Raw genomic sequence first — 17,111 nt, 5'->3', positions numbered from 1 at the left:
TAGGTCAGCTCCTTACTCCTGTTCCCAGCTCTGCTGGTACACCACAGACCTGATGGCAGACTGCAGCAGATACTCACAAAAAAGACATTAAGAAACGTGGTAAAGGTAGAACTCAGTATATTCCTACCACCATCAGTGACTACAAGTTTAGCGACTGTGCATTGGGACAAAAACTTACAGAAGTAGAAAGAGAAAAGTAGTACTGTTCAAACACCCAGGATTTAAGACAATACCTTAAGCAGCACCTCGAATATTTTTATGTATGATTTAACCCTTGGATTCAGGTTCCATGCAAATTCCCCTTTGGATTACAGAGCACAGTAAGAAAATGAATAATCTCTAAATTAAAGTGAATGAAAAAATGGTGAGAAATGCATTTTTAAAATACGTATTTGGTCTGAACAAAACCTGCAAGGAGAACTGCTTATTGGACAGATCTCCACCTCTCAGTAAACAAACCTGTGCAGAGCAGGCAATATTGGAATCACCTCTTTCTTTAGCTCCATGCAGGGATACAGAGGTGGAACGGGCTTCAGACATTTCAGTCCCCTCAGATCCTACACTCTTCCTTGTTCTTACACACAACATAAACACAAGCTTTCAGAAGCAGAATATGCTGAAGTGATGAAATCTGGCCTCAACTTCTTTTAGTCAACTGCTTATGCTTCAGACTGAGCTGTAACATGAGCAATTTGGAGAGGAAAAAGGACCAGAAAGCCATGCTTAATAGTTTACCTTATTGTTTCAAAATACAGGCCATGAACTTACTTTACTCTCCCCTACACCAACCTTTCCAAGTGCTCTCTTTCTCGCTTCCATCCCTACACCATACCAACAATAAAAAGAGAAGAAATTCAGTGAAGTAGCTAAGCCTCTTGGCATTATTCCAGGGAGCTTTCCCAGATCTATCAGCTGCACTGCTCAGTTGTCTCTGTATGTAAGGGGACAACTTTTTACAGAAAGCCTTTCCCTGGGCCTTTCTTTAACTGCAGTATTGTTTACATCCAGCAAGTTAAAAAGAAGTCCAAAACATACAAAATTTTTTTCAAGCATTGTGTTTTCACACACCTTAAAATATGTATTTTCATACGTACGTTACTGCATGCCTATGTGTGTACGCACAGAAATAGATATATTTATTTATATGTGCTCTTTTACAGATGTGTATCATGCTGTTTCCTTATTTAAATCATTAAGCTATTACATCAAATAACCTTTTTAGGTATTTTTATATTTAATGCTAGAATAATAGGATATGTAAAGTCTCAGGCAGGCATATTCTGGAACACATATTAGCCCTGAAAATAAAACAGTTGTTACATTTTCATCCTCAAAAATTGTGAGCAACTGATCAATCAACTTTTCTTTCCTTCACACAGTACTGCAGTGAGGGTTCAAATGAGTACAGACCAAAGGTACTTCAGCAGTACAAAGCTATTATTCAAGTCCTTGCAAGACGTCTCCTTCTTCTACCCTAAGTAGAGATTTCCCAACAAGCTGTGCAATTAAATACAAAATTATTGCCTACTTGTGTGCATTGGCTCAGCAAACGAAAGGAACTGTAAGTATCCATGTATTCAGAACATACTAATTTGCCCCATGACTCCAGTACTCCCCCAGAGGCTCACTGGGAATTGTCTTCAATCATTTTTAGGCATTTTAAGATTCTGTGGATGCTAAAGCCCAGTTCTTAAAAATGCTGTTTTCAACTGTGTGATTTGAATATCCTGAATTACTGATGGCTTGAAAAGCACAAGTTGACAGTAAGTCTCTTCCCTCTGAATAGTTGTGGTTTTGTTCTGCCATTTCTAAGTGTAATACTTGTTTTTTAGAGATGTTTCAGACATGACATCATTCATGCAGGTTCCTGTATTTTGATGTTGGTGGTTGCTCAGCTGCCACACTCAGAGAATTCTTTGCAGATTTAGGGATGCATGACTTGAATTTCGAAGCACCCATTACAACATTCATTTTGATACTCACATAATCAGGAAGTGGAGAGTCGTTTGAACCCAGGGAACCTCTCAAGGACTGTGTGGCTTGCTCCAGCACTTTGTTGTGTTTTTTAGACAACAGAGAAAATAAACTGGGGAAAAAAAAAATTAAAATAGCTTCACGATAATGTCCTGAAATAGTTAAGACTGTTCAGTAAGAAAAGGAGTCTAACTATATACATAAAATTTTTAGAATGCAATGCACTATAGTTATATTATTTTTGTTTGTTTAACACATGGGTAAGTAACGACAACTTTTGAATAATAAATATTCTATACAATATATGACCTGAAGAACATTTTATGTTCATTATTAAATTCTTAAAAGTCAAACTGTTACAGAAGGAATGGTATACATGCAATTTTTAAGTGCAGCACCTCATGCAATACATTGTAATATACACTTAAGTATCTTGCGTATTATCCATTCTAATAATCTAGTTGCTTAGACAGGAGAAATCCAAGTATATGACAAAAGCTTGGGTATTTTGAGGCTGAGTTATCGAATTTTACTAGTATACATTCTTTTCAAATTTATTTTAGCCTAAGTCAAGGAAAAAAGGATTACCCTAGCTTTATAAATAACCTGTTAAATCAGAGGTCCATATACATAGAGAAAAACATATTTTTCTTGCATTTTGAAGAAAAGCATGGCAATGGCACTCACAGAGGGTGGTATAATCTGATTTACAAGGAGAACGGTGGAAGCAGTAGCAGTGGGCAAAGGCCACCAGCTAATGCTCAGCAGCAGCAAGGAGTCAGATGCTCCTCTAAAGCCCTGGATAGCTCAAACATGGCTGTCAATTCACAGAAAAACCCACCCCCATCTTAGAAGAGCTTCTAAGACCATCGAGTCCAACCATTCCCCCAGCACTGCCCAGGCCACCACTGCCCCATGTCCGCAAGTGCCACATCCACGCGGCTTTTAAATCCCTGCAGGGATGGGGACCACACCACTGCCCTGGGCAGCCTGTGAAAGAACAACTCCTTCCATGGAAAAATTTTCCCTAATATCCATTCTAAACCTGCCCTGGTGCAACCTGAGGCCATTTGCTCTTGTTAGGTGTCAGATGTTTTTAGGCTTTCTGTGTTTAAAAACATCATTTGGACTTCTTTACTTCTTTTGGGGGCATTACAGGACTCCTATCAGGTTTTCCTAGGATGACTATGTGTGTTTTAGAGGGTGGGAAGGCTGGCTTGATCAAGCACCAAAAGGCTGACAGGTGAGGCCCTGGCACAGGGTGCCCAGAGCAGCTGTGGCTGCCCCTCATCCCTGGCAGTGTCCAAGGCCAGGATGGACAGGGCTTGGAGCAGCCTGGGATAGTGGAAGGTGTCCCTGCCCATGGCAGGGGTAGACCTGGATGGGCTTCAAGGTCCCTTCCAACCCAAACCATTCCGTGGTTCTATGAACAAAATCCACTTACAGGTCGCAAAATCTGCCTCAGTATTGTATTCTGGACAGCCTCCGTTTCTTGGAACTGGATCAGTGTTTGAAGCCATGTGCTTGCAAGGCTCTTCTGCTTCAAGAAATGATGATCAGCACTGGAAGAAGTCCCCTGAATTTTTTTAACTTGTAATGTATCATTCATATTATATCCTTCACAGATGGTAGGAGTGGATTCCTAGGAGTATCAGTGCTTGTCACCCCACTGATAGTCAAGAGCCTCAGGAAAAGGCTTTTCCAACACTCCTCACTGCCATGAGGAATTAGTTACACTAACTCACAGTTATTAGTCAATACCACTAGAACATTCCATGTTAAAAGGGGAAAAAGCAAGAGAGAAATTAAGATATATTGGGAGCTTCCCACTTTTCCCCCCCTCCCATATTCTGTTATTGCATTCACAGACCAATATTTTTGTTCAGATCAGTAACTGGATCTGTAAACTGGTCCTTGGCAGGAAACAGCAGCACTACTTCTGCAATCATAGGTATCTTTGAAGATTCAGATTTCAGAGATACTGTCATCAGCACCATCTAGTGCTGTGGAGACAAAATAATCAGTTAAAACCAATCTGGTGATGCTTATGGTGGGGTGCAGCAAAACCAGGTTAAATCTGGTGTCTGCTCTAGAAGATAATTTCACAGAGGAAGAATTTGGAATAAAGAGGATTTGCAGCTAGTAGATTCTTCTCCAAAATACATACAGCATTTTGGCTTTAAATGAAATTTAAATATAAACAAGGAAGTGGGATCAAGATTTTGGAAAGTGCTTGTGTTCAATGCATGAGAAGAGGAAAATGAACATACAGTGGTACTCTGCATGGAACCGGAATACCAAAAAGTAAATTTATTTATTCCGACAGAAATGTAGAGAACTGGGAGGAAGTAGAAAGAAAAAGGATGGACAAATAATTTCTTTATATATTCCTTATGGGGTTTTTTTCAATAATTAAGTGCACTATAAGTAGAGTTTATGGCATAAGCAAGACCTTGGTGGCTGATTTCTAGTTCCAAAGGAGCAGCGCAGGGGCTTTTGTTGTCTTTCCCCTTGCAAATTTCTGCTCTCCTGCCACAAGTTCATGTCCTTCGCACCATGCTGAGACACTTCTCTGTGGGACCACTGCCCACAACAGATATCCAGGTTAAAAATTCTCAACACAATTCTCTCCTCCATCCATTGGTTATCTTTCCCCAAAGACCATCCCTTAGATAAGCACAAGGGCAGGGACATGTGGCAGAAATTTTTCCTACTAAATTTTTCATAATAAAAATGCGTAGAACTGCAAACTCAAAGAGCTCCAGAGAAACACAACAGCTAAACAAAGAAGAAAAATAATAGGCCAGATATTGTTATTAATGAATGGATTTGGAGGTCCCAAGGAAGTACCATTGCCTCCTGAATTGGTGTAAAACTTCAATTCCAAGTCATTCACTTATTATTATGCCTCTGTCTCTAGTTCTGAAAACCACCTTGATAAGTATCAGACTAATTTTTAATAAAGGCAAAGCACAGAGCTAATTACAACCCTCAAAAGGCATTTGTATGAAATTAGCTCATAAATATCTTTCATCATCAAAAAATGCTGCATTCTAAAGGAGATGCCTGATTTTGCAGCAGTCACATCTCTGTAAGGTTTTGGTTTTGATTTTCAAGACATGAATAATGCAATTTTAAAAAGGCAAAAATGTTTTACAACAAGGTTGTTCCCCTCTCTACAACAAGGTACAAGGTCCAGAATGGAAACTGAGACTTGTATCCCAAATTTCCCTCATGTGTCTTCATTTTTGCCCAACTGTAAGTCGAGATCGAACACAAGAATACATGTACTATGTTGTCAGTGAGGGCAGCATGCACAGGCTAACAAGAATATGGATTTTTCTACTTGAATGCTTGTCCTCTTTCATCCATTCTTCTCCATCGACTGTCAGGCAGGCTATGGAGCTCAACAGATCTTCAATCTCACTCATTATGGACGTTTCATAATAATAATAAGTTATGATCAGAACAATGAAAACATCTTGGTACCCCAACTCATCTTCCCCTCACAGAAGTACTTACAGGCGAATGTTTAGTAAGCAAAACAGTAAGTTGGAATAAGAGCAAGATGAGATAACAGCTGGCATCTGTTAGGAAGTTTAGGAATCATCAGCTGGCATTATCAGGAGAAATTCCTGGCTGTGAGGGTGGTGAGTCCCTGACATAGGGTGCCCAGAGAAGCTGTGTGCAGCTGGAAGTCTCAAGGTCCCTGGCACTGTCCAAGGCCTGGCTGGACGGGGTTTGGGGCAACCTGGGATAGTGGAAGGTGCCCCTGACCATGAACAGGCTGATCTTTAAGGTCTTTGCAACCCATTCCATTCTGGGATAATGTGATCTATTACAGACCATCAAATCACAGCAGGGATGAGCTCAGCCAACAAGGAAGACTCAAGGCTGAACAACAATCTCAAGCTCCCGTGGTTGTTTGTTTTTAAGGAATTAAAAACAACATTGGTTTCTTACCTCCCTCTACACAGCAGTTTTTAATTTAACTCAGGGCTGAACTTCAATAAATAAAAAAATTAATACAGACTAAAGAGTAATGGCTGGTTAAATACCAGTGAATTGATTAAGTGCTATTTGCATACACAGTAAAATTCAAACCAGTAATATATGAACTTAACACATTCAAAAATTCAACTCCACAAAGCCTGTAGATCCCAAAAGAAAAAAAAAAAGCCAATAAGGAGACACATTTAATAAGTGTCTCAAAAAGTCTGATTTACCTCAGTTTGAAACAGCTCATAAACCACACTTTTCACATCAAAAAAAGAATGTATAAAATGCAGCTTTTATAAGAAAAAAATTGGAAAAAAAGAAATGGGAATTAAAAGTAGAAGTTGAAAGGAAACCCGAAGCTAGAATTTGCCAAAACCCTTTCTGAAAGCTTTGGACAATGAGAAGGAAAGGAACCAGCATACTTTATTTTAAGGAAGTAAATAGGATGCTCCAAGATAAATGACATGCCAGTTTGTCCTGAGCATAGTACTGGAACAGTGATTGTCAGACTCATTCCAAGGAGGATATCACCAGCACTGAGAAATACACCTTATCAATGCTCTTTCAGTGAGACTGGAAGTAAAATTAAACACAGAAGTACCCCTGTTGTAACAGGCTTGACACATCATTTATATGACTTTGTTCTACAGGGGATTTCTTTTTTAATTAAGACAGTTGAATAATAAAAAAGTAACATGGGATGCATTACATGAACTGAAGGTGAGACATCCCAACAGGCTGAAAAATATTCTTAACAGGACCAAAAACTAAATACTAAAAGCTACTAAACACTTGATGAAGCTACCAAAATACTTCCAATATATAGAGAGAATATATAACGTGATACACATTGATAGACATCAAAGGCAAAGAAATGCCAATGGCCTGAATTTGTGTCATGAAGGTTTAGGTTGGAGATCAGGGAAAGGCTCTTCCCCCAGAGGGTGCTGGGCACTGCCCAGGCTCCCCAGGGAATGGGCACGGCCCCGAGGCTGCCAGAGCTCCAGGAGCGTTTGGACAGCGCTGCCAGGGATGCCCAGGGTGGGGTTGTTGGGGTGTCTGTGCAGGGCTGGGAGTTGCACTTGAGTAATCCTTGTGGGTCCCTTCCAATCCAAGATATTCTGTGATTCTATAAAATACTATGGTTTAACTTTGCAAAGGGCACAGTCATTACAGGAGTAACAAATGAAGAGAAAAGGCATTTAAATTAAATTTTTCTTTACCTTTCAAGAAGTTGGACACAAAATAAACTTGCTGAGATTTAATGCAGCAGCAAACAATCTAAGCTGCTCCCTAAGTATGAAGGATTTCACCCTGCGAGCAGCAACTAAGGACCACCAGACAGCAAAGAGCTGCCCCTAATGCAACAAAGCTGCTTGCTGAAGGAGTACCTGTCTTTGGTTTTAACAAAAATATGGCCCTTCATGACAAGAAAGACATTGAGGGGCTGGAGCATTTCCAGAGAAGGGAACGGAGCTGGGGAAGGGGCTGGACCCAGGTAAGCGTCGGTCTCTTATTCCAGGTAACAAATGATAAGAGAAGCAGAAATGGCTCAGATCGTGCCAGGAGGTTTCGTTTGGATACAAGAAAAAGTTTCTTCCTGGAAAGGGTTGTTCAGCCCTGGCACAGCTGCCCAGGGCAGTGGTGGAGTCCCCATCCCTGGAGGGATTTAGAAGCTGTGGGCATGTGGAACAAGGGGACAGGGGTCAGTGGTGGCCTGGGCAGTGCTCGGGAATGGTTGGACTCAAAGTTAGATGTCCTTCCCAACCAAAACAATTCCATGATTCTATATCCAGTAAAGTTGTGCTGTGCAGCAACTGCCCCTGGCATCCTCTGTGAAAGATTTTGAAACAATCTGAAAATGCAAAGGTTCTAAACCAGAAAACAGACTTCTCCACGAAATGCTTGAAAACTCATTTATTCAATGTATTTGAGAAAGATGAAAGAGTGATTTGACCAAAAACCATGGAAGTGGAGAAAGGGAACTTGCTTACAGAGGATCCTACAAGAATAAAAAGAAAAAAAAAAAAAGGTATTGAAACAGAAACTAAACTATCATTACATGGGCACAGATCTCTCTTACAAAGGAAGCTGAAGCCAGGCTTGAGGTGCAATAAATTCCTATTTGCACTGTCAAAGCAATGGCAGAGAGGGAAGAAAAACCTGGGAGGAAAGAAGAGAATCTCAATACCTAGAGTATGAGATGAGCTTAGACTGGTGCTGTGATACAAAGAAAGAGATGGAAGCCTGAACAACAGAGGCACAGACAGAAACAAACTGATGACATTAGCAGAGGAAAATCAGATCAAGTTATAAGACAGCAAGAAGGGGTAAGGATTGGATTTCTCACAATTCAAATCACTACTGAGCTTCTAAAGATGAATATTAATTTATTTTAATATCTAGAAATACTCTATCTGTGCTGAGTAAAAAAACTACTTGAGGATTAAAGCACCTCTCCACAGAATTTATTTGAAGCTTGGAAATTCAGATGTTCTGAATTTTTTCTGCTTGCTCTCCTAGTTCAGAAGTGCTGCAAACAAACTGAACAGCACACAAACACAAACCACTCTCTGGTGATGGAAAAAAACAGTTCCATGGATCAAAAAATTTGAGGACGAATGTTCTCAAACAATTCAGCAATACTCCGTGCTACTTTTTCTCTCTCCTACCATACACATGCCAAATGTACCATTGTTCTCTATTTTAAAGAATTAAATATAAAGCCCCAAACATCAAAACCTTGTTACACAAAAAATACTCCTTTTAAACAAAAGGATTTTACAATGCCACAATCATATTAGAAAAAAGCTCTAAAAATATTTTATTTTTGAAATCTGACATCTAAAAGTTAAAACCATACCTTGATTCCTGTATATGTAAGGAATGCTTCTTGGGTTTGACCTACTTTTTAAAAAGATTACAGCAAAAAAAAATGTGTGCTGTGGCACAAGAACTCTACACATGGATATGTGCCTGCACAGACATCTCCAAGCAGAGAACCTGAAATGCCCATCTGGTTGAATAAAAGTCTGTGAAGGGTCATACCAGACATCAGAACAAAACAAATGCACTGTGCTGCTCCACTTGAAATACAATAAATGCATTGTCCCATAGACCTGTATGGGGGACAGGTTGTAAGCAAGTGCCTGTCTGTGGGCGATGGAGAAGTGCTCTGTGAGCACTTAAGGAACCCAGCACCGGGAGAAATCCATTTACTACAAACAAATGCAGAGAAAAATCCCTAAGTCTCCTGTGTTCATGTCTACTAAAGAGCCCTTGAGGCATTCTGCATTCGAATTATCCAAGCTACAATGGCACATAAATAGAAATAAAGAGAGACAATAGCCATGGAGAACTCCAAGGCCTTTTCAGGGCAATTTACTCCATAGAGGGGCACTGCTCTTATTTATTTGAGCCCAACTCTAAAGCCTGGGAGACATTTAGGATCCCAGGAAACAGAACCTAACCAATTAAAATATTAAATAACAGAATAAACGGAAAGTAAGAACATACTTTATATCTTTCTTTCTAATCTTGTAAAGTGAAAAATGACTAAATTCTGCTGAATAAAGATTTGCTATTAAGTCCACCTGGCTTGTGGAGATGATGTGAAACTCAAGAGACTCATAGTGTACAGACTCCACAAACATCATGGATGTAAAGAAAATAGTCTGCAGGGTCACACTGATGGACAAAAAGTGTTGAAGGGATCAGGGAATGAAAAGAACTCCCAGATGGTAGCAGGTTCACATGAGGAGGGTATTGCCATGTTCCAATTTTGCTGGACAGTGATCAGACCTTTTTCTGCTTTTTTTATCTTGTGCCTTCTCAAGAATATAAGTTTGCGTCCTCTTGGAAACAGGGTGTGCCTCAGTTGCCAGCCATTTCAGGGCAAATCCTAAACCACAGAATCTCTGAGTGATTTGGGTTGGAAGAGATCTTAAAGCTCATCCAGTGCCACCCTTTGCCATGGGCAGGGACACCTTCCACTATCCCACGTTGCTCCAAGCCCCGTTCAACCTGGCCTGGGACACTGCCAGGGATGGGGCAGCCACAGCTGCTCTGGGAATCCTGAGCAAGGCCCTCGCCCTTCCTTCTAAATAAAGAATTTATTGCTAATATCCAATCTGAACCTTCCCTCTGTCAGTTTAAAGCTGTCCTGTCACTATCTGCCTATATAAAAAGTCATTCTCCTGAGCTGTTCCCTTGGCATCACAAATGGTTTTAATGCAGCCTGGGTAAGAAAATTATTTCCATCCCATCTCCCTGTTTTAACAGCAAACATAAAAGGCCACTCGTTTAATTTTACAATCCTAAACTTGATCATAATAAATTATATACTTCAAGATATCTTCATGACAAAATATCTAATTAATTTTAAAGAGTACCCTTTTATCTGCCACTGCTTACGTATGAGCAGAGATCTGTAAGTCATGTGCTATAAAGCCATATCAAATTCTGCCTCATAGAGGATAGATTATTATTTAGAATATTGTTATATTAAGTAGAAGTCACCATACACTTGTAGGTATATAGGCAAAATCAGAAACAACTCAGAACAATTAAGGGAGGCTTTGCACTAACGAACAGGATTTCCTGCTAAAATGGAGTCAGAAAGACAATGACACTAGAAACAACATGGAAGAAAGGAATTTGATGGGGCAAGACAAAAGCAAATATTTACAAAATAAGCCAAGAGTTTAATTTCCAGAAACCAGGAAATGTATTTTTCAACTGAAGGCATAAATTGTTCGGCATCTCATGGCCACTTTCCAGCCAATGTTGGGAAATGGATGCTCCTATTGCTAGAGAAGTAAAAAGAACAGAAAGCAGTAAATTCCTTCCCCTGTATCTTGGTACAGATCGTTTTATTCCCCTTTTGTCTGGCATGCCAAATAACATCCTTGTAATTCCACTTACAGGGCAGAGTTGGGCTAGGACCTAACACCAGGTTGTATTGAAATAGAAACTCAATAAGCAGGCTGTGATCTACCACGGACTGAATTCCTGCATGCAAATCCTATAGAACACGCCTATTTTGACAGGGTAGTGCTTTGTTGAGCACCATCTCTCTCCTGTACTCTTCTTTAATCAAGAGAGTGGGGCAAGTGGGAAACTAAATTCCAAAAGGCTGAAAGCTAAGGGAGGAAAATGCGCGCAGTCCAGTACAAACAGAATACATGTTTGCAAAGCTCAGACTAAATACAAGGTTTATTCTGAGCTTAAAATCACAAAACCTGTTTTAGGTGTCTCAAGGTATTCCTTTCAATGATCCCTGTGTTTGTTCTGTTACTATTTTATAAGCATATCAAGTGGGCAGAGTCCACAATATTTCCATTTCATCTCCTTGCTTTTAATTCAACAGGGTAAGTGTCTCATAGCCGATGAGAGATGACATTTGCCTTGCATGAGGACAAAACTCTGTGGGTGAGAATCAGAGGAAATTGCTGGAGAAAGCATCCTGAGCAAAACTCCCACCCAAAACCCCAAGAACAGACTCCTAACAAAGAAATAGCAACATGAAAATCAGAAAGACACTGCTGTCATGCAACCTAAGGTCCAAATCCCTGTCCTTTCAGCAGCTTGGATTTGGTACATCTTTGCTCAAACACACTGGTGTGCATGCACATATGTATTTGGGTGCTTGCTACCCTTGGAAAGAAAATTGCTGCGCCCTCTGAACTCATTCTGACAGAAGAGAATCTGAGCCCACCTTAGGAGTTAACAGACTTATTCTGTAGGCAGAAGGTCAGAGGGTATGTGTCTTGCTAACAGCCTTCGTTCTTCTAAGGTTTAAGCAGAATGTGAGTCTGGAACCCCAGTTCTGTACCCAGAGCCCTCACAGAGCTCACCCCTGGCACCACTCCTTCCTTACACAGCCTCGTGGGCTCAGTGAGAGTTTGAATTTCAGTGCCCTAGCACAGTTACAATGAATTAATTGTTCATTGCAATCTCCTCTGGAGCTTGGAAATAATATCAGAGTCCCAAAATGGTTTGGGTTGGAAGAGACCTTAAAGCTCATCCAGTCCCATCCCATGGGCAGGGACACCTTCCACTGTCCCAGGCTGCTCCAAGTCCCATCCACCCCCCAAGCTCCATCCAGCCTGGTCTTGGACACTGCCAGGGATCCAGGGGCAGCCACACCTGCCTGCCTGCCTGCCCACCCTCACAGACAGCAATTCCTGCCCAATATCCCATCCAGCCCTGCCCTCTGGCACTGGGAAGCCATTCCCTGGGTCCTGTCCCTCCATGCCTTGTCCCCAGTCCCTCTGCAGCTCTCCTGGAACCCTGGCAGGAGCTCTGAGGTCTCTCTGGAGCCTTCTCCAGGCTTTGACCTAACTTCATAACATTTGAGTTTCAGTATTGAAGCAGAACAAGAAACAAGCCCCTAGGAGTACACATCGTCATGCTGCAGACAGAGAATACTATTTTTGTTTAATGCCTTTTTCTCCTTTCCCCCTCCTTTCTTCCAGTCCCTGTCCTAAAGGTCTCTTTGACCTGCTTGCTCCACAGGAAGGAGTTTACTGTTTTCCTCATGGACTGGCCTTCTCTTTGGCCAGGTGTCCTTCCTGATCCCATCTTCCTCCCCTCACATGCTAGTGAGCATGGAAAGCCTCTAGCTGTCTCTCCCTCAACATTACAGTTTGTTTGGTTACCCTATTGACATAAAACCTCTAAAATTTCAACAAACCGGAAACATTTTTTTTAAGAAATAAAGAAAATCTGTTGGACCAATCAGTAGTACATAATAAAACCATTGCTAAGGATACTACAGAAATGACCAAAAATTCAGACCTGACATAGGTCTCACTGCTAAGATGTTCTCCCAAACATAATTTTGGATGCAAGGACTCTCTTTTGCATAACAATGAGGTCATTTCTAAACCTCCTGTGCCCCATAAAGGAAAAAAATTGAAAGATAACACATTTATATCTGTGGATAACTTCCTTAACTCTTTATAGTGGGTAGCAATCTCTTTTTCCCAAATCCAAATCTATAAGTAATTTGTACTGTTAACCATTGAGAACTTTTATGAGTACCACGGGCTCTAAAAAGAACAGTTATTAAGGAAATGAGCATTTTTTATCTTCCAGATAAAGTTACGTGGCAAGTGTTCAGTGTGCCTGAGGCCACACAAAGAATAAAGACAACGTAAAAAAAAAAGCAAACCAGTGAATAACCCTACATTCAGAACAAAGCACAATGAACAATCACTTAATTAAAGATTGTATTTCACTTTTGAAACAAAGATGGTGAATTAAAACTTCTCAGAAAACCGTAATCTGTTATTTGATGAACTTTGAGTCAAATTTAAATATTGATCAAGGCAATTTTTAATGCAAAAAAGTGCAAAAAGCATAATATATTGAGTGTATTACCACCTCCTTCAGTGGAGTACCTCCATCCATATCATGTTAGTGATTTTGGCTCAAATATCTTGCTTTACTGAATTTCCAGAAATGAAAAAAATACATAGATTGAGCTGAAATACTATAAAGCCAAAGCCGGAACTGCATTTTGATCATTCTCCCTACACCTTCACCAGGAATTTCACACTGGATGTTCAATCTTGGTACAAAACCTGCAATTTCCAAGGCATGTGTATTCAAACCAGTACATAGAGAATTTCAGTTTTCAAATTTTGTTTATGCATTCCTTTCTGAATGAATCATGTCAGACATGAAACACTGTGGAAGGAATAGAGAAGAGGACTTTAGGTATGGTACTTGATAATGAACTAAAAATTCACATTACAATGTCTGGTATCACATTACCTGGACAGGCTCGAGCAGCGGCCTGTGGGAACCTCTGAGGTTTAACAAGGCCAAGTGCTGGAGCTGCACCTGGGTCAGGGTAACACCCAGGATCAATCCAGGCTGGGATAAGCAGAGGGAGCAGCCCCAGGAGAAGGACCTGGGGGTGCCGTGGGGGAGAGCTGGACCTGCCCTGCCCCTGAACCCCCCGTGCCCTGGGCTGATCCCCAGCGTGGGCAGCAGGGGAGGGGGGATTCTGCCCTTCTGCCCCGCTCAGGGGAGACCCCACCTGCAGAGCTGCCCCAGCCCTGGGGAACAACAGCACAAGGACCTGGAGCTGCTGCAGCCAGTCCAGAGGAGGCCACCGAGATGCTCTGAGCGGTGGAGAACCTCTGCTATGAGGAAAGGCTGAAAGAACTGGGATTGTTCATCCTGGAGAAGAGAATCTTTGGGGTCATCTAATTGCAACCTTCCCACACCTGAAGAGAACTTACAGGAAAGATGGGACAAGACTGTTTACAAGAGCCTGGAATGACAGGACAAGGAGGAATGGCTTCAAGCTGAAAGAGAGTAGATTTAGATGGGATATTAGGAAAAAATGTCCCCTGTGAGTGTGGTGAGGTGAAATAATATGGACTTTAAGCTTCCTTCCAACCCAAGCCAAAATGCAAGAAAAACACAGGATAATGTCAAATAATGTAACATCAAATAATGTAATATATCAAGTGTTTTTCAATACAAGACCAAGGTTAATATCTATTACTAAACTCATCCTGTAACAACACAGTACTTGAAAAATAAGTATCTCAAATAAAAATTGTTTACATCCTTCACTGTAATGTCAATATCATCCCCTTTGTTGCATTTCTGTGAATTTCAGTTCTTAGAAACAAACCTGTAAAAGGTAGCCTGCCATAAATAAACCACTTTTCAATGGAAATTTGAGGTCAAAATAGATAGGAAATAAAAGATAGGTATTTTCATCCTTAAAAATACTGCATCATTGAAAGAAAACATTTATCAAGAATATTACATTTTTTGTAAGGGATGTTAATATCCAGTCAGAACCCAACAGCAGTGGATGCTGAACAAAACAAGGGATAATGAAGTATTTCATAAGAGTGCTGTTCACTGTGGAAAAAGCTACAGTTAATGACCTACACGGAGGTTAACTTGGCTTTAGGAAGCCCCAGCCTGCCCTTGCCCAGTTCAGTGTAAATGCTGTGCCAACATCCTGGGAAATCGGCCCATGGTATTTTCTTAACTCCTGTTATTTAAAATTTCTCTTTATTTTCTTTGTTTTTCTCCTCTTGGTAGCTTCAGCCTCTCAACTTTCCTATGTATGTCTGAGAGAGTGTGCCAGGGCCTTTCTCCTGCTTCATTTTCCATGTACTTTTATTATGAACAGTAAAGTTGACCTTCCTAACATCGCATCCTAAATTCACAGTATTTAGTGATTTTCTCCCCCTTGTCGTACAGCTCATAAAAAAGCCCCAAAAAAACAAACCATAAAAGGGGAAAAACAACCTGTGAAGTATCACCGGAGGGATTTAAAACGTGAAACTGTGGGACACGGGTTAGTGGTGACCTCGGCAGTGCTGAGGGAATGGTTGGACTTGATGCTTTTAGAGGGCTTTTCCAGCCTAAATGATTCTATGAAATGTAGAGCAAGGACCTAGAAAGGTTAAAAACACAACTCCAGGGAACAGCATATTGGTATCAAGAATATACCATGGTCTCCAGCATGTACAAAAGCATTTAGAAATACACTACAGGCAGTTTGAAATGCTCCGAACCACTCATTGTTGCAGGAAGAGGACAGTTTTGGAACGGATCATCTGGATGCCTTTAAGGAAGGAAAAATGTTTAGAGCACTGAGTTCTCCCAGCTTTTGTCTCCATCACCACCACTGTTCTCCCAAACAAACATGTGCGATCAAAATCACCATAGCTCGCAGCAGGAAAAGGCTTGTCAGCATCCTGAAGGAGCCCCAGCTTGGACCATCCCCTCATCTTTTATAAAAATACTTTCCATATCTAGCAAAAGTCACATCTTACCCAAGTTTCACAATCCAACCTTGACAGAGCTGAAATGCAATCCCGTTTCTCCACTCTAGTCTGCCTGTCCATGCTTTTAATGTTATTCTTCAGTGAAAAAGGTGTTACAGACAATAATGGTGAAATCTAGAAATGTTACATGGGCATGAATAGCCCTTATTAAGAGAAAGTAGGTTTTATTTTAGGTAAAGCTTTAAAGCTATTGTTCATTACTTTTCAGTAGGAAAAACGTCATTATTTCCCACATACACTGTCATCTGAAATTACCTTACCCACTACTGAACTTGTCATTCTGAAGAGAGATTATTTTATTGCCTTCAGATTTCCTCAAGTTTCAGGATTGGTGGGACAACTAACACAGATTTGATTTAATGATTTATTTCAGCATTCTTGCAGTTGTGCAATATTTTTCCATCTTGAAAACTAACATGATAGCTTTTAAGTCCTAGTCCTTCAAGCTGCACAGTAATTAAATTTACATTGTCTTCAATTTATTTGGAAATTAACCTCCTTCCCACAGAGAAAGAGGTTGTGCTTTACCTCCCACTCAGTTTTATAAATCTTATTCTGCTGTGTAATTCTTTCTGCCTCTATCAATCCAAAAATCCTCCTAAATTCCAAAACATTGCCCTCCTCAAAATGTACTTTTTAAAAAGACACATTTCTGTAATGTTCCAGGTCACTCTCTGTTTTTCCCAAAGTTAAGACAACACTTCTAGGAACTGACTTCATGATGATAAAGCAACCACTAACAAATTTCATATTCTATACTGTACGAAACCCAAGTACAACCGTCATGGGTTGGGATGTTAATTCCGCTCCTGCTTGGAAAACAAACGTTAGGCCATGAGATCAAATATAAACTGTATTTAAATGGGATATTCAGAAGAGACACAACAAGAGTCTTTCTAGGCATGTACAAACATCATTCTGAACTTCTATTTACCCAGGTAACAGAACCACAAAATCACAGAATCATTTAGGTTGGAAAAAACCTCTGAGACCATCGAGTCCAACCTGTGCCTGATGCCCACCATGTCGCCAGCCCAGAGCACTGAGTGCCACGTCCAGGCCAGGGATGGGGACTCCAACACTGCCCTGGGCAGCCCCTGCCAAGGCCTGACCAACCTTTCCATGGGGAAATTCCTCCTCATGTCCAACCTGAGCCTGCCCTGGCCCAGCCTGAGGCCGTTCCCTCTCCTCCTGTCCCTGTTCCCTGCCAGCAGAGCCCGACCCCCCCGGCTGCCCCCTCCTGTCAGGGACTTGTGCAGAGCCACAAGGTCCCCCCTGAGCCTCCTTTGCTCCAGCCTGAGCCCCTTTCCA

At 41.0% G+C, this 17,111-nt stretch overlaps 1 protein-coding gene across 13 annotated transcripts in view; it reads right to left on the bottom strand.

Moving 5' to 3' along the window:
• DYM (dymeclin) overlaps nt 1-17,111 on the bottom strand; it is a 224,476-nt gene that overhangs the window by 87,757 nt on the left and 119,608 nt on the right. For all 13 annotated transcript variants that reach the window (XM_017734321.1, XM_017734324.1, XM_017734328.1 and 10 more), the window contains one exon: nt 1,984-2,086. In XM_017734321.1, coding sequence (XP_017589810.1) covers nt 1,984-2,086 — 103 coding nt within the window. The remainder of the gene's footprint in view (nt 1-1,983; nt 2,087-17,111) is intronic.

Source organism: Corvus brachyrhynchos, unplaced genomic scaffold (assembly GCF_000691975.1).
Source record: "Corvus brachyrhynchos isolate BGI_N302 unplaced genomic scaffold, ASM69197v1 scaffold285, whole genome shotgun sequence".
In the NCBI taxonomy this organism is placed as follows: domain Eukaryota; kingdom Metazoa; phylum Chordata; class Aves; order Passeriformes; family Corvidae; genus Corvus; species Corvus brachyrhynchos.
The sequence above is the reverse complement of the archived record's forward strand: the minus strand, read 5'-3'. Positions and strand labels throughout refer to the sequence as shown.